This window comes from Gallus gallus, chromosome 11 (genome assembly GCF_016699485.2).
Source record: "Gallus gallus isolate bGalGal1 chromosome 11, bGalGal1.mat.broiler.GRCg7b, whole genome shotgun sequence".
Taxonomy (NCBI): Eukaryota; Metazoa; Chordata; class Aves; order Galliformes; family Phasianidae; genus Gallus; species Gallus gallus.
In genome coordinates this window covers 18,613,106-18,631,576 of record NC_052542.1, presented here as the reverse complement: position 1 = coordinate 18,631,576, position 18,471 = coordinate 18,613,106, and the positions used below count along the sequence as shown (strand labels likewise).

The 18,471-nt window shown below is 49.2% G+C and overlaps 1 protein-coding gene across 5 annotated transcripts in view; it reads right to left on the bottom strand.

The window, feature by feature from the left end:
* The window catches only part of NFAT5 (nuclear factor of activated T-cells 5), a 65,351-nt gene extending 51,184 nt beyond the window's left edge, over positions 1–14,167 (bottom strand). Inside the window, exon 1 of one of the 5 annotated variants that reach the window (XM_015292583.4) lies at positions 13,808–14,167. In XM_015292583.4, coding sequence (XP_015148069.3) covers positions 13,808–13,880 — 73 coding nt within the window. In that variant the 5' untranslated portion in view covers positions 13,881–14,167. Of the gene's footprint in view, positions 1–1,833; positions 13,724–13,807 lie in introns of those variants that run through there. The other 4 variants (XM_015292587.3, NM_001199000.3, XM_046899518.1 and 1 more) reach the window with 4 other exon arrangements.
* Positions 14,168–18,471: the final 4,304 nt, after the last annotated feature.

Genomic DNA, 18,471 nt, shown 5'->3' with positions numbered 1-18,471 from the left:
AAAAGCAAGCATTCAAACCGAAGCACATTCCCGAGGATCACAAGACCATTAAGAGCAAACCTTTAATTTCATGCTTCATTGCTAAAAGACCAAGCGACTCAAAACGGCCTCAGCCACAGCAGCCAGCTGCTATCCCCACACACCTGGACACCAATGCGTCCAACGTCCCATTTCAGCTAAGGGGAATCTCCTGGATTTTCTCAGAACAGGTACAGCTTTGTGAGCCAACGCACACAATGAACACAATCCAAGTCACCCCCCGTGAGCTGGATTATTAAGAACCATCCCTGCAGAACTGCCTTCGGGAATCTGAAACGGTTTGGGTACCTTTAAGGAAACTCGCCACATCAAACCTGCTCCTAACACATCAGACTTCAAATGAAACTTTGTGTTTTCACCTAAACACAGGCCAGTGTTTATATATGCTGCACTATAAATAGCATTAAAGCAGAAACTGACAAATGCCAGAAAGATTAGCCTTGCTGCAAGGAAACCGATTCTTCCCGGGGGATGCAGCTTCTCCCCATGCTCACTGCCATGCTTAAACAGCCCAGGCTCCTTCCTTTACTGATCAGCTCGTTGCCATTGCTGCGTCTGGTTTTCCTTTGGTTGTTTTTTTGGTAGTGGAGTGGGGCTTTGTTTGTTTTTTAACACACACACGCTCCTTCTGCCAGAATTTATTCACATGGAAAACACCAACAAGAAGAAAAAACAGTTATTATCTAAATGCAGCACTGCATTTGAAAGCAAAAATAATTTTTAAAAAATGAACACAAAAAATACGTAAACAGGATTCCTACTTTCAGCAGGGACTGTGCTGAATGAAGGAGCCAGGCTGCAGCCAGCTGGCAGCACCAGTGCCTCCTAATTTATTGCTGCTTTTAAATCCCCTTGAAGAATGCACCCGTTGATCTCAAGGTTTTGTTCTTCTCTAGCAGCAGCTCCTCTTATACCCAGCATTCTCCCTGAATACATTTTCTTTTTTTTTCCAGATAGGAAAAGAGGAACCTGCATTTCAGGACTGTTATTACTGCGTAGCATAAACAAGACGGACACACCAGCCCAGCCCAGCAGCAGCCCTGAGCTGCTCACATCCATCCCCACGCTGCCACACTGCCAGCTATCCCACTCACAGCAACCACCGCTCAGAATACCTCCCTGGACCCACCAGGTGAGCCCAGGCCTCACAAATTCTATTACTGAAATCAAGGACACACAGGGACAGGCAGATTTACACCAAGTACTTTAAGTGTCAAGTTTCTTCACCCGCCCTTTATCCAATTATCCCAGCACTGTAATCTCTCTGCAATCAGCTGCCTGTAACTTTGATGTTGCTGCCAATTACATTGCCACCTCAAAACTGCACTTCACGTGGCTGTCTTGCCAGAACAGCCCAGATCCTGAGTCCATATCCAACACTGCAAAATTTCAGATCTTTGCAAGCATACAGGTAGAGGTGGCCTAAGAACTGAACTCAGAACTGAACGTTCCTCCTCTAGCCTTGGATGCGTCCCACAGAAAGCTCACTGGTGTGCTCACCTCTCACTGACACAGGACAATGCCCTTTTTAGGCAGCCCCCCATTGTCAGAAGAGAAACCACTGCCAGCTAAAAGATCTCTCATTAGATAGTATGAGCCTAATGCTGACACAGGGACAGATGCTCCCACTTCAAGTAGATGGAAGGTGGGAAGAGGAAAGAAGCAGCTTCCTCAAAACAGCTCATGAAAGGAGTTGAAAACAATCGGTGCAGCTATAGCTCAGCAAACCCAACACACCCGGAGCCAGCATTGCCTCACATGCAGCACTTGCAAGCCTCCTCTGTAGCTACTCACATGGAATGAGCCTTGAATGACTCCTCAGTTACAGCCCCATAGAAGTTTCAGCTATATGGATGAAGAGTTGCGATCCCAGCAATTCAGTGCCTCGCTGGCTCGCGCTGTGCCAGAACCGGTTCATGATGCTGCAGGAGGACTCATTTCCTCCCCAAGCTCTGTGAGGTGGCTCCTCGGGTGCAGCTGAACCACCACCGCATGTCTGAGAGCACAGCCAGGCCATCCCCCAAACCCTCGGCCCCATCCCAAAGTAACAGCAGCACCCTGAGCACAGATCACGGTCAGTGCCGGTGCACTGGGGGCAGATAAGGCGTTCCCATGGGCTCCTTGCTTTTAAGGGTATGTACTGGAAATCTCTCACCACTTCCTTGGCCTTCTGAACAGCAAAGACAATCCTTGTGTTTAATAAGCTCCCTGCACCAAACGGCTGTCCACTTCATCCCCACCAATACAGTTCTCCTCAACATGGTTTAATACCCATGCAGATTTGGCTGCTTCTCCCGAAGCCACTTCCTTGCTGTAGCACATGACAGTCACACCAGAGATTAGACAAACCTTGGTGCACTCTTCTAATCAGCTGGCAGCATGCTAGCAGAAATCTCTTCTAATGAGGTACTCCGAGCTGATCAAAAAACAAGCAAACAAACAGGCAAAGAGCTGTTTACATGGAACTAAATTAAAAAACAATTAGAAGTACACAAACATGCAAGTAGCTTCAGCTGTAGAGGCTGCAAGCGAGGAAAGCACAGTGGAGCACACGTACTCTGCAGATGAAAGACACTAGAAAGAAAGAAAAATCAAACCACCAAAACCAGTGTCCACGTGCTGCATACATCCCCAGGCAGCATAAAAAAACCAGGTTCAAAGTGCCCATGCACATACAGATTCTGTGACGCTCATCAGTTCACATTAAAGCGTGGAGTTTGGAGCTAAACCTGTATGACAAGGTCCCTGCTGTCACTCCCCACTCCAAAGTCAGGTGCTGCTTAATGAAGCTCTACGTGCAATTGAGGGTCTTTCAGAAATGTTTGTAGAAGGCACTAAAACCAAAATCTACGCTATATCTGGAAAAATCAAGGCTTCTGGTCCTTTCAGAAGAACCCCCATGTTTTGGTTGGTTGTTTTTAGCTTGTTTATTTTTAACTTAAAGTTTGGTTCTACCCACAAATCCAGTCTATGACAAACAATATAGTTGCATACAATAAACCCAGTCACTAAACAACACCACAAAGGCTCAGTTCACAAAGGGTTCTGAAAGGGAGGTGGGAGTGTTACGTCAGCTCTAAATACTCAACACACAAGCAAAGCCTTGCTTTGTAACAACATGTTAGCGTCAGGAGACCCTGACGGATTTTTCTGCAACAAAAGCTTGGGTGTGGGAACCCTTTCAAGGGAACTATTTCACATCAGGAAGAGCCTGTAGGAGCTGATCAGCTCCCTCCATTTATCCACCAGGGAAAACAAGGTCCTCCCACATACCCCACGTTTGGTTTAATTGAACAAGTTCGGTTCCTACAGTACAGAATGATGGGATGTGCGCTGCTGCATGGTGCAGGGATTGCATGCACCCAGCCCAGCTATGCTCAGGTCTGCAGGGAGACGCAGGCAGGCAGCCTGAGGCTTTGTGCCCCTAAGTCAGCAAGGAGCACCGCAACAGCCATGCTGAGAACACACCTCCATGCACACACAAATGGCACAGGATCTGTGCATAACCAGCAAAAGGTGCAAGCCATCACTGCTCTGGAAGAGCCAAGCTGATGGGCTGGGGCACGGAACTCCTTCATAGCCTTGATGCATGCACCCCAAGGCACATTACAAGGCTGTCAGTATGATTTCTTCTATTTTTGCACATGCAGAAACTGAGCCACAGGCAGGCAGCAGCTGATGAGGCTGCCCAGCCACCAGCACGCAGCAGGACATGGCCGTGTCCGTGCAGGCCGGTGCTCAGTCTGCCAGGTAACACCACAGCAGTGCCTACCTGACACCTCTGGGGGTGTTTCAGAACCATGTGATTAAACATAGTACTCAGCTCAAACCAACACTTAACCAGGTGACAAACGTGTTTGGGTTATGTCCTTTCCCCATGCACCATTGTGAGGAACACATCCTTCTGAAAGGAAGGCATGCCAGTTGTGCTCCAGGCACTCGCACTGCTGCCTTCTTCAGCCGCACCTCCAAGCAGACAGCGGTGAAAACAGTGAACTTGTTGCCTCCCTTGTGTTGCATCATCCATGCCACGAGCAGTGGATCTGTGGATGGCAGCACAGCTGAACACCGGGAGCAAGCCCTGCCACCAGTGCTCCCCTTACTGTCAATACTGGCAGAGCTATATTGCTGCTACAGCAACAGTGGCAGGTTTTCAAAGAAACTGCAGTGTATACAAGGCTGTTTTACACAACCAAACACAAAATCTTCCTTCCAGTTCCCTCCGGCTTCAGACAAAAGCAGCAAACCCTAAATCAACACGATTCATGAGCACACAGGGCAAGGCAGGTGCAATCATTCTGCCCACAGCAGAAAACTTTGATTAAGAAGTTGATGTTGGTAAAAGTCCCCTGTGAAGCAGCAGCAGAGGAGCTGCACTGTGCTGCTGACACGGCACACACGGCACATGCTGGTGAGCAGGAGAGGAGCCCACTGACACACAGCCAACGTTATTTCATACCAAGTCCATCAGCAATATATCACTAACCGAGTCACTGAAGTTTTATCACAACTCCAGCATTGTTGCCTCTTGTATTGAAAAATAAATAAAATCCGAAAGGTTTTTTCCTCGTTTTTTAAAGCTGCAAGCACTGAGACCAAAAGTGCTCGTGTTAGAAGGGTAATTGTGCCCATAATTTATACCTGAGCAAAAGTCACTTACTGCAGTGTTCCACCAACCTTCAGAAAAGCTGTTAATCTCAACATTCAGGGTTTCTGCTCAGCAGGGTAGGGTTGAGAAATTAATCCTTTTAAAGTTGAATTTCAACAACTGACAAAGGCATGTGTTAGCTGAACTCTATTCATGGCACACATCCAAATATCAAATAAAGCTTTCCTGGCTGTGTTTCAGTCATCCTCATTCACAGCTCAAAGAGTACTTTTATAAATGCAGACAGACAGTATAAATCCTGGGTCTTGTTTGCATCCAATTTTACAAATCTCAGAAAGACAACAACTTTATTTAGTGAGTGTCACTTCAAGGAATGGACCGGCACTGACTTACTAAAAAGTCTGTCCTGTGCCATTGTCAATTCCAGACTCAACTCCCAGAACTCAAAAGAAGCTTCTAAAACACGGCAGACAAAGCAGCACAACTGAAGAACGACAGAGGCGCAGACGCAGACCCGGCTGGGCACTGCTCAGCAGCACAGCCAAAGCACCCATCGCGTCTGAGAGACTTTGCTACGTAAGGGGCAGCAGTATTTAACGAGGCACACTGCTCGTAAACAACCCAAAATTGAGAAGAATGAAAAGAAAACAACCCAAAGCTGCTGTATTTTAATTTTTCGGCATGTGGGAAACAGAACTAAGTTTGCCCTTTGAAAAGAGTCCAAATATGATAGGTATGAAAATTCAATTAAGGAATTCAAGCAACTCTATTTTTCCATGTAACAACAGTAAATAACAATGTTATAACAACAGCAACACTTTGTGATTCTACCCAAAACCGACTGGAAAGGATACTCTGTTTCCTCCCTATCTGCATTCCGCCTCTGAAAAGCTTTAACTTCATCTCCGAAATGCCCAAATATTGCCTGTCCAAAGAACAAGCATTAGCAATAACTACTTTGCAACCACTTTAAAACACTGCTATTGTGCCAAAATCAAAGTTTACCAAAACTAAAGGTAACCAGGTGCTCCATCCAGCCAGTTACATCAGTTCTGTAGGTGCAAAGCACCACCTGGAGTCAGACAGAAGTCCATTTGACACTCCCCTTACTCTCGTCTCAGAATAGCACTTCTCAGCCTTTTCAGGTTTGCACAATGTTTTCCAGTGGGTTTATATTTGCCATCTCTTACATTTGCTGTAGAACAACTGTAACAGCGCCCACTGCTGTACTGCCAGCAACAAAAAGACAGATGTGCCTTCTCCTTTTGAGCCATACCACAATATCCAACCTTGAACAATGACAGTGTGCAAGAATTCGGACTTTAAATACATTGCAATCACCTCTCATATTCGCATTTCATTGTGAAGACAGGTCTGGAGGCCACATTCATGAGACTTGGCATGTTCCAGTCTTTCCTACCATGACACCATACAGAGCCCACAAGCCATCAGCACAGCCCCTGGGCTCACTTCAGTATGCTGCTGACATTAAAGGGTGCTTTCATGCACCTTCCCCCAAACTGAAGAGCACTTATGCTCCCTTACCATCACTTTGGTTCCTAGCTACAATTCAAGTACTATGTTTGATGATAAAGTGGGAAGCCAAGCCAAACATTTAACAGCAAAACGTGGATAAAACGTTCTTTTCTGTACCGCAGAGCTAAAACCCCAATGGAATCAGAGGAAGAGCGGCAGTGAAAAGAATGAGTGGTGTAACTAATCTGGAATTGCCAAGTGGTGGAAAACATAGGGATGGTAATGCCAAATCAAACTAAACAGAGATATCTTTTCTCTGATAGCAGCAAACTACAAGGAGAGGTTAGCAAGAACCAGTAAGCTCTACACAGAATACCCTCCAGGCTCTACAAGCAGCTGCAGACCTACTCCCTACCATTGCGCTCTGCTTAGCAGGCGTATCCACTACAGATCTGACACCTCGAGTATCGCCCCTTCTACCACCCAAAACATCCATCAGCTATTTCTGAAATCAAATGGTGTGCCGAAAAAAACCCCAACCAAATAAATCTTGTTTTAAATCACCGCCTGCTCATTGCACTGGGTGTCTTTAACTCTGAAGCCATGAAAACTATCAAAAAAAGCAAGGCCTGTTTATCTGTGCTTTATCATCCATGACCCCTTCCACTCAATTCCTCGGTTTCGCATGCACAACGCTTTGTATGTGCTAAAGCTTGATGAGGATTCATGGAAAGATAATGTAACAGAAGATAAGCCCACCGGAGGTTAGAGTTCATGGGGGTAATCAGCTTGGTGTGCAGATAACGATGCTAGCTGGACACCCCAGCAAAAGCTTCCGGGGACTCAGACATGCCTCACTGAGGGCCACCTGCTGGGAAGGAGCAGGGCACCACAGCCTCCCTGCTGCTATACTGAAGACCTCACCAGCTCCACAAACTTGTCTTTCCTTACTGAACTTTTAAGGGAGGAGCCTTGTTCTCAGATTCCTTCAGCAGGTACTGGGATCCCACTGCATCAGGCATCTGCTCCCAGTTCCCAGGGCTTCAGCTTTCTTTCCTCTACATGCTAAAGCTTAATTCAGTAAATATAAAGCCCTGCAGATTCCCTGGCTCGGGGGCAGAAAGGTAATTTTCTGAAATGAATTCTTTTGCTATTGTATTAATGTATTGCAATACCTGCACAGCAAGCGGTACTTAATTTTACTCTACACAATATAATCCCTTCCTTGCTACCACGCCTCTGAAAGCACCTTTTTTATTGAATTGGCAGCACATAACTTAAACAAAGTGCTGAAGATTAAACTGAATCTTTTCAGGCCACAGAATAAGAAACCAAACAACTTCCCCATCTGATGGAGGAGCAGCTCCATCCCAGGTACAGCTCAGGTTTCAAGGCGAGGCAGAAAGCCCCATCTACAATACAGATGCCCTAAAAGAAAAACAAAGCCAGTTTTATACCCAAAGGGAATCTGTGTGTAGGCAAAGGAAGGGCACGTGTTCACTCAAATATACTTACAGCCAAGAACTGATGGAAGTTCTACCAGTAGAAAATACAGAGAAGAGTTTAAAACTGCTGAACGGGGCCACATGCCTGGAGCACCAAACTCCACAATACCGAGGAAGTCAATTCCAAAGGAGCACACTCCTGCTGAACAGCCGTAACCCCTCTGCTTAGGGAGCAGCAGGGCTCCAGCTTAGCAGCCCAGAACTCCAGCTCCAGTCCGAACCCTCAGATACCTTCAGCCAAGAGGCAATAGGACACAAAACCCATACATTTCCTACAAATTTTGGGAAAATAAACTGCTACGTTCAAGAGGAACAACTTGCCCCAGTAAGAAAAGCAGGTGCAGATTGATACTGGACGTGAATTGCTGATGTGAGAACTCACAGAAGTCCCAATAGCAACAAGAACACTTCAGAATTCACAGCCTGACACGCACGTGGGCCCCGAGGATGACGAAGGGACTGGAGCAGTCCACACGAGCAAAGCTGAGGATGCTGGGCACGGCCAGCCGGGGGCCAGGACAGCTGCGGGGGTCACTTCTGCCTGCCCTGCTGCACACAGCAGCTTGTACAACCACCACCAGTGAATGGTCGTATGAGCAGATCGTGTTCCCCTACGCACAGGGAAATATAAACTACCATCAGTTCATGGAAACTACTGAACTCTGCAGCTTATTATTTTCCAATCACTCTGTAGTGCTGCTATCAAAACTTACAGATTCTTCTGCTCAGCAAATCCATACAAAACATCAGGGCCCCGGACAATGCGACTGAAACAACTGGCATGTAAGTGTCTGTTTGTCTGAACTGGAGTGCAACTCCAACAAGTGAAAACTTCTTTTACTGTTGCCTATAAATCTTTCTTTCCTACATGCCTCATCTTGCCACTGAGCACTGGCATTGACTGCTATCCGTCTGCCTTCTGTTTGCCAAACAAACTTCGCCACAACTCAGACCTGCCTTTAATAACAAACCTCTGCATTATTTGGTACACTGCACCGGTTTCATAAACTTTGCAAGGTGACCCCAAATCCTTTCCAATTGTTTACAAAGCAACTGCAAAAGCTCTCCAGCTGCTGTTGGGACAGCTGATGGATGGGACTGGGAGGGCAACTCCTCAGCACACCCACCCCAAAGGGAAAGCATTCCCTACACTGTTGCAGGGACCTTTGCCACTCAGACCAAGAGCCACGGTGAATACCAGAAAGTAACTGAGAATACCATGCAATGTAGCAGAGAATGACCATCATGCTCAGGAGCCCGACTGGATGGCCCTATGTGTCCCTCTCAACTTGGGATTCCATTCTACGAACAGATGCTAAGCATCTACATTTCAAGCCCTGCTAAAGCACTGCATGCTTTTGCAAACAGCAGTTCCTTTGGATTTTACCACGTGCCCAGCAGAGACTGTTACGATACAGTTCAAAGTTAGACCCATGAGTTCATTTCAGTCAGTCCTTAAAACAGCTGCTGTACTTACTGATGAGAAAGCCAAATCTTATCCAAAGAATATTCACCCTCATCAGTTTACTGTTAACATAAACACAGGGAAGATAACAGACATGATAAAGCACACAGGGACGAGCACGTACCTTACTTCACCTGCACTTTGGCCACTCACCAATTCCTGCTAAGATTAGCAGCGTATCTGAACTTCAAAATGAGGTCAGGCCGCTATCTTTCTGTGTGATCATTACTACTCCTTCAGACGTCTAGTAGAGTAAGTATCAAAAATGTAAGAAAAGCAAACAAAAAACAATGTTTCCAGAGCAAAACTAAGTATAAGGGATGCAAAGAGGCAAAACCTCATGTCCACAAAGTATATAATGAACTAAAAAAGCTAAAGATGAAGGCAAGAAGAAAGGAAAGCATTGCGAAAGACTTTTCTGCCTTTGCAGCCTATCAGCAGTCAGGAAAACCTGCACGGCAGTTCACATAGTTTTCCATCTTCTGGATCCCTGAGAAGCCTCCAATGCAGAAGGCACACTGCACCACAGGGCAGGCAGGGCACAAGGAGCACCTCATCCCAAGGCAGAGCCACGTGGTCGGCAGCTCTGCCCCAAACCCTTCCTCCCCCAGCAGCGAACCCCAGCCCTCGTTTGCCCGGTCTTGTCTGGATACCACCACAGTGTAGCTGCACAGTAAGCTGGATCAGGGGCAGAACATCAGAACACCCGACTCAAAGCACAGTGTACTCCTGAACTGGTTTCCCAATCCCATTCATTTGGAGACATAAGAAAACATTGTGTTGGCTCAATGTAGAGAACTGGGTAGGAACACACAGCAGAGTGAGGGGCTGATCCAACAGCACTGTCCTGGAATTTTCTAATTCTGGTGAGAAAAGCTGGGAATTCAACACCCTGCCCCAAATCCAGACAGTCATTTTGCAGCAACGCACTCCATAGCTCTGACTTTAAAGCCAGTAAGACAGAAGGACTCAAAAGAGAGTCAGACACGTCCAAGGCCGGCAGAACTCACTATGCTCTGGTCACCATCAGCCCGCAGAAAGAAACACTCGGCACGGCCTGCCTGCTACAGCACCTTCTTGGGGCTCCTCAAAGCAGCTAAAACATGTTATTTCTACTCCTGAAAACTGCTCGTATACTTCTGAAGTCCAAATGTAAAAGCAGGCTCTTGCTGTTTTCATAAGGCATCTGTTCTGCTCTTCTTTGATCATTCATTCATTGCGTTGCTAGAGTTGCTTCTTGGATTGTGGAAAGAAAAAGAATTCTAGTAAAAAAAAAGAAATTGCTACAAAGCGTATGTAGTGCACCAATAAATCCCAGTGAGCACAAATAGATCACAGTCACGTAAGCATGGAAGGAAGCCGAGTTTTGACTATGTGACATTTTCAGGGCAAAGGAGCTCTTCAGGAGACTGCTCACATTTTTCTTGTTGCTTCCAAGCTCCAAAAAGCCCTGCAGTTCTACAGGTTGCCAGATATGAAAAACAAAACAGAGAAAAAAAAGAGTGAAGGGCTTTTTCTTTACCTGCTCCAGTGAAAAGATGCAACTTTTAGCACACGTTACTTTTTAGCTGGTCAAAATGAAAGCATTAGCTAAATTAGCACATTTAATCAGCCCAGATTTAGTGCTTGACATTGAATGAACTGCTTTGATTGCAGTTTTGTACCTCTGCCTGTTCATAATGAATAGTTAACTTTGTTATATTTGAATGCTGCATATGATATTCAACCACAGAACAACCAGCCTCAAGGTTTTTGGTTTTACGCTTCAGTGATTCTTCTACTACATTAGCAATTTGTATGCACTTTTTGGTTGTTTTATTTCAAAAAGGACAGTATGTTACATAAAGAGCGGAAGACTGAAATTTATCACTATTATCTATTAGCAGCCACCATCCTTCAGCAACGGTTACAAAGGATCAACTTTTTAGAGGTACTGGTTCTGTACTGTACACCAAAAGCCAGCTTTCCAGTCCTCAGCACAAGGTGCTCAGTGCTGCAGGGATGAGCTCCAGCACCAGCCCCACAGCCGCCGTGTCCCAGAGGCCGCAGATCCCACAGCCCGAGGATCACAGCTGCTTCCTGGGCACGCTGAGCCAGACGTGGGCCCACCCTTCCCACAGCTAGTTTTCACACATCCCTTCCTTGAGTCAGCGTAAGTCATTCGAGGAGATCCACAGCAAACTCCATCCGCAGCCATAACGCCATCATTTCTCTTCCCCTCTTCCTTTTTTTTTTTTTTTTAAAGGAGAATGAAGAAAGGAAAAACTGAGTTTGTTTTAACATGACCATTCCCCAAGCCAACAGTTCAACGTAGGGCTACAGAAACATCGGTGTGAGCAGAGCAGTGAGGAAAAGAGAGGGAGGAGACTGTCTGAACTCAGCAAGTGTGGATGCACGCTAGCTGGGACTGCTCGTCAGCTGCAAGTGCAGAAGTACGAACTGGAAGATAAAGCTCTTGGGACACTCAAAGGAAAATATTCCCTCGTCCAAGCTAAACATGAATGGGAAAAAGCACCCTCAAAAGCATAATCAGAGCCAATTTCAAATCAATGATTCTCACATTCGATTGCCATTTCACCTCAGGTCCGTGTGGGTTCAGAAGTTTTGCTGGACGTTGTGACAGAAACACGAGGACAAAAACCTGCACTGAAGTGGCCGTGAAGAGAGAATGTTAACGCGCAGTGACAGCGTGCCGGTGACGTAACAGCCACAGGGAGCAGGCCAGGCCGTGCCATAAAGCACCGCATCAGCCTCATCCAACTCTCTGCACATTCGAATCTAACCTCTCTTCTTCCCTAAGAGCAGATGGCATGATTTAATCCGAGCGCTAACACTCTCCGACTCTGCTTGCAACCAAGCAAAGCACAAACGTTAGGAAGTTTCACTGACCCCTTGGAACACCCCAATCCTCCTTCCTCACTCCATTACCAAAACACCTCTGTGACCACAGCTGGCACTCACACGCAGGCACCAAGCAATGCAGCCAAACTCACAACCAGGGCACGGAGGAAAAGCCGCGGGGCAGCCTGTGAGTGGGATCCAGCCGTGGGGCAGCACCGCCCTGCTCCCAGCACAGCCACCCATCAGCACACAGCTCTGCGCAGACCTCCTCCTTTATCTCATCAGTTGTACTTACACTCTGATCCAGGATAAGTTTATCCAGAGCGTAAGTGCATGGGATAAGTTTATCTGTACCATCTATGAAATAAAATGGCAACCAAGCGCGTCCCGATTAATCAGATAACCACTAATATCTTCCCCGAAATCCTGCTAAAATCATACCAACAAACCTTGCAGCAAAGAGGAGGGATTAATTATTTATTCTGCGTAAGAATACCATTCATTCTAACTTCCAATTTAGATCAAAACGCATTCCAAACTAACATCTCCTCAACCTTCCACTATGACCAAATGCAAAAAGCAAGTCGTGTTTTAGGGTGTCCCCCACCGCACTGTACGCCTCTGCCCCGCTGCACCCACAGCTCCTATGGGCACTCCCAGCATGAGCCGTCCCTCTGCGGGCTGTGACCCCACAGCGGTGCCCCCAGAAGAATGCGCTCCTGATGAACCAGTTTGAGAGGCTCTTCCTACCTGAAGCTGACATTCAGTCATCCCATTAAACTGAAACAACTCGAAGATGTTGCCAATTCACAGCAAGATGAGCGAGCCCACAAGTTCTGCGCAGTTGAGCACGAGCCCTTGAGGAAACCTCATTCTTATAGGGAACACCTCTACGTTACAAGGCTTTATAAATGGTTTTAGTTAGGCACTTTTCAAATTCTCAGTACAACCACCCAAACGATTTTTTAAATTGACTTCCCCACCAGCTGTATTTTTATTTTCTTTCTTTGTTAGAACTGCCCCCTTGTAAGAGCAAAGCCAGGTGGCACACGTGAATGTCAGGCCACAGAACCATCAAATACCCCAAGCTGGGGAGGACCCGTCGGGACCATCGAGTCCAGCAGGGCAGCCTTAGAGCCCCACAGCAACAGGGCTGTAAAAGCACACAAAGTGCCACACGGCAACGGCAGCTGTAAGGCCCCGAGCAGCGAGAGCTCCCAAGTCGTACTTCATTCAGCAAAGTGGTTTTATTTCTTCTAGCTCCAGCATTACTGACGCACGTCTCACAGTTCACGAGCACATTAACATCGGCTCAGAAATCCTAAATGCATAATTTTTTTTTCAAAAATCCCACTTTAATCTTTCCTCCAACGTCCAGCTCTGCACAGCTGCCCTCAGCGCATTGGCACACTATTCTCTATCTACCCAGCCGCGCGGCCCCACATCGCCGCCCCTCCGACGATTTCACCCAACGTAGCGACGTTACAGCCTTTAAATGACCGGACCGGCGGCCGCTGCCTTTGTCCCGCCGCGCTCCCCGCGGGCCCATTGGATGCCGGCGCTCCCCCCGGCCCCGCCGCCCCCCGGCCCGGCCCGCTCCGCTCCGCTCCCCCGGGTTCAGCCGCCGCGCAGCGCCGTTCCCCGCCGCAGGCCCCGCGAGGCCCATCCGCATTCCCGGGCGGGCCGCGAGCCCCCCGCCGCCCCCGCGGGCAGAACCTGTCGGGACGCATTCTTGAGGCGGCCGCGGCCGGGCCAGGAATGCGGCCGGGGCGGGCGGGCCGAGCGGGCCCGGAGCCGAGCATCCCCGCGGCGGGCGGCCCCGGAGCTCCCCGCGTCCCGTTGTGCCCCCCCCACCCCCCCGGCCCCGCTCACCCTTGGAGTAGAGGGACTTGGGGGACTCGAGGTCGAGGTCGGCGCTGAGCAGAGAGATGAAGTCCGAGGGCATCGCAGCTCCGCGGCCCGGCTGGGGCGAGGGGGGCGGCGGCGGGAGGGGGCCGGCCCGGGGGGGGGGCGCTGCTGCTGCCTCCGCCGCCCCGGGGAGGGGAGGGCGGGCACCGGCGGGGGAGAGCGCGGCGCTCCGCTCGCCGCGGGGCGGACCGGGTCGGGCCAGGCCGGGGGCTCCGCTCGCCGTCGGGACCGGGCGCCGCCGCCGCCGCCACCCGCCGCTGACAGGAACCGGCCGCTGCCAACGGAACGCGCCGCCCGCCCCCTCCGGCACCGCTCTGCGCCTGCGCGGTGCTGCGGGGAGGGGGCGCGCGCCAGGAACACCGGCGCCGCCGGACAGCGCATGCGCCGCGGAGGGCGGGGAGACCTGGAGACGGAACAGCCCCGAGGCCCGGCCCTCTGCGCCTGCGCGGAGCGATCCGTGCGGACTGGCTCGGAACCGCGCGGTGAGGGGAGAGGCGCTGCGGGAGCGAGCGGCGCGAGGGATGATGTGCGCATGCGCGAGGAGGGCGGGGGGGGCGGCAGGCGGAAGAGCCGCTGCGGTGGCGAGGGGCGCGGAAGCGTCTAGAACGGGGGGGGGCGGGGCTGAGGGGCCTCGCGCGGAGGCTTTGAGGGGAGCGCGGGAGGCGCGTCGGTGAGGCTGCGAGCGGGGTTCTGTGTCCGGATCTGGGCCTCCGGAGCCGGAGAGATACGGATGTACCCTCGAGAAGCCAAGGCAGGGCCTCCGAAGTGCTGAAGGGACTGGAGAACCCCTCCTGTGAGGAGAGGCTGGGAGAGCTGGGCCTACTCTGCCTGAGGGAGGCCAGAGGGGTCTCGTCACTGTGTATAAGTACTTGAAGGATGATGAAAGAAGGTAGAGCCGCGCTTTTGTCTGTGCTGCCCAGAGCCAGGACCAGAGGCAATTTGTGTAAATGAACACATGAGGTTTGCCTTGCCCATCAGCAGCACTGCTGTGTTGTGCAGTGACACTGAGACCATAGGCTGTGTGGTCTCCTGCATGGAGATCTCCAAAGCCGCCCGCACGTGGAGCTGGGTGCTAGCTCAGTGTCCCACAGCACTGAGAGCCTCTTCAAGTCTCAGCCATTCTGTGAGGAGCAGAGCAGGACAAAGCTGTGACCAGACAGCGTGTGCCCATCCTGGCAGAGGCTCTGGCATCCCTAGGGCACTGCGGCTCCTTCATTCCAGCAATTAACAAAGTGCCTGGAAGCCAGCGCCTCTGCTGTGCTGCCCTGAGAAGGTGCTGCCAGCAGATGGTCTGCAACAGAGAAGGAAGGCAGATTTTACTCCTGGAAGCAATGAGGGATGGATCAATTAGAGGTAAAGCACTTCAAGACAGGCCTAGAGATAGAGTACAGATGACGGCACAGAACGAGGCTAAAAGTGGAGAAAAAGGGAGTCAGAATCCTGCAAGATCTCAACTTCCAGCTTTGCCCCAGACCCAGGTGAGCTTTAAGCAGTAAGGGCAGCTACAAGGTTTAATCAAATCTGTCTCTGTGTGTTCCCAGCAGCCACAGGCTCCCCGCTGTCTGTGGTGTTGGGCTGTGTGACCAGCAAGTGACACCCACTTTGTGTTCCTTGACAAAACAACTGGGACAGCATAGGAGGAATTCAGACCATTTCCTCTTGGGGGCTGGAGGTCACCGCTGACTGGCACAGCGCAGCAGGCTTGGCACCAAATCCCCAAATGTGCCTGGCTTTCAGAGACTGGCATGATCTGGGGGTTGCCTGATGACACAAATACACGCACAACAGGGTGAGCACACTGATGTGCAGGTTGATATAAGTGTTGCCCCATCTGTGTCACTGGAATCTGGAACAGAGATTTCCTGATCCTGTGTGGCCTCTCATGGCCTGTGCAATATTGGGCACTCTTGGTGACAAATCCAGACGTGGGAAGGGCTGGAGTGCCAAAGGACGTTGTAGATTAACAAGTATTGATCTTATGCATTTTCCTGTACTTTTTTGATTTTTGAGCATTTTGTGTGCATAGCTTTGGATGCACATCCAGCTTCAGAGCCTGGCCTTGCAGGTCCAGGCAGATTTGCTGTGGGCTCTTGGTGCTTTGCAGGTCCTTCTCAAATGTCAGTTTGGCTGATGGGAAAGATGGGAAAGATATTTAGTGTCCCAGAAGGGGGAACTGCACGTGGCAACTGTAGTGGAAACAGTGAGTGCTGTCATAGCTGTGCAAACTGCACAAACAAGGGAAGTTCAAATAACAAGGGAAAGGAAACCTGCAACCTGTTTGGAGCAGAAGGGCCCACAGCTGAGTGAACACACTGATGCATTTTTTCCCCAGTTGTCACAGCAGAGATTTACAGAATGACAGGTTCTGGTCAGGGATGCTGCCCTTAGCATGTGGAGATGCTTGGCTCCATCCTTCCCCACTCCGCTCCCACTCACAAACCCTCATGGTTGGACTTGAACTTAGAGGTCTTTTCCAATCTTAATGGTTCAATATGGAGTAACATAGCTGAAACACAAAAAAATCTCAGCCAGTTTACTGCCAGGCACCAAAACACGAGACTTCTGTTAAAATTTCTGTATTCTGTGTAATGAAGGTATTTCCTTGTTTTATAACTAAGCTCTTTTCCCGGTGTAAGCAGTGGATAGCAGCAGGTGTGAGTGGGAAGCAGTCTGCACCAGGCTTGTGTGTGTACATTGGCAGGTGCATGCGTAGAGTCAGTAGCCCTGCTTGCAGTGTCTAAGCCTGTGTAGGTGTTGTATTTTTTATCTGCGTTAGAGGGCTGTCAGAAAATAATTAGGCTCTTTCAACAGCTGCCCTACTCCCAGATTACTGCTTCCTGACTCATTTGAGCTGCTGAGGTTGGCAGGAAACTTGTTCTATAGTAATTTCTGACAGCAGCATCCCTGGAGATGGGGCAGCCTTGTGTGTGACACCAGCATCCACTTCAGCCTCGTGATGGAGGCACAGGGCCGCTGGAGGCCACTGGGTCGGCTATTTACCAGAAGATCGTTAGTGCTGTCATTAGCAACCATCGGGAGCTTCCCCGTTGCTCTGATGGCTGTGTCGGCTGGGCACTTGAGCTGTGTGCAATTTACTGATTTCCCAACTATTTGGCCAACTCACGGTTTTAAAAGGAGGAAAGAGTGGGGCTATGTAACCCTAAGGATGGACATTCTGTCCGTGAAGAGTTTCAGAGCCACATGGCAGCTTCATCTCATAGGTGAGCAGTGCTACCAGTTCCATTGGTCCCCAGATTATGTCAGCTAACATCCAGGACCACAGCAGCCAGTTCTCACTGATTTTCCTTGCCCAGTTACCACATCAGCAGTTGCTGGTTTGTGCTCGCTGCTCTTCTGCTCATTCCTGGGATGCTCCAACCATGTACTGCTTCTCATGTGGCTGCTGCAGCTCCCATGAAAGCTGCAATTAGATAAATTCTAGATCTAGATTTCACTGACAGCCGTGGGAGTAGGAAGATACTCCTTTATAAGTATTCATGTAAATAAATGCTGTGTTTTTTGTGTCCATTTCATCTTTCTGTTGAAAACCCTTCTCCCACATATGTAGCCTTGATGGTTTGTGTTCTCTTTCACTGCTGGAATGTTGGCAAGCACCTGGTGGCATGAGGCGATGCTCTGCTGCCCAGAGCTCATTTCAGAGCACACAGCCATACTGTCACAGGAGCAGACCTTGTGGTACTTATCTGACAACTTCTTTGCTGCTTACTTGTCACACTTTCTGAGCAGGTGACTGGAATTTATCAGGGCCTTTCACTACACCTCTTCTGTGATTATAAAAAGTCAAATTATTATTATTACAGTATTAAATACTGTGCAGAATCAGCATCTGCTGACCAGAGAGCAGGCATTCATGAGACTGAGAAGAGAAGACAGTACTCAGCCACGTAAATGCACTGGCTGGCCATGGAGATCTGCCTTACAAGTAAGTTTAGAACAGAAGGAGAGTGATTGCACAATGTTTATTAACTGCAAGCTTGAAAATTATCCATGTTTAGACCACTATGGAATGAATGCTGCAGAAAACCCCATTCGCTCCCCCCTGCCACCAAATCTGGTCAGCATTGCTCACACATTCTTTGTCCAGAAATTGTTGCTTTCCTGGCGCAGTGCAAGAACAATCGTGCTGCTCGGTTACAATGCTCTGAACAAGATCTTTGGCAGAGGCTCACTTTTAACTGATGCCATCTGAAGGATTTTTCCTCTGACAGGAAGACAAATCCTGCATCTGCAAAAGCTCAACATTTTCTTAGCTTTAACTCATTATTAGTTTTAAGCAGAACAGTTGTCATGGCCAAATTTTCCCTGCTCCTACCACACGACATCTATACCCAGCCATTTTCAAGAACATTTCCAAGTTACAGCTCAGGTTCCTTCTCAGTGATGTGGCTCAACTGATGCTGGCGTCCCCTTCCCACAGAGCTTGGTGCTCCGGGAGGGCCATGCTGGGAAGCAGCTGCTGTGCTTCCCCCATCCTTTGGCCTGGCTCTATTCTTCCAGGGGGTGTACAGAAACGTTGGGTCTCAAATGCAGAGGATGAGAGCTGGTCAGATTTATAAAATGTAACAAATACGTGAAATTCAGAAACAGTAACAATAGGCGGATGTCCA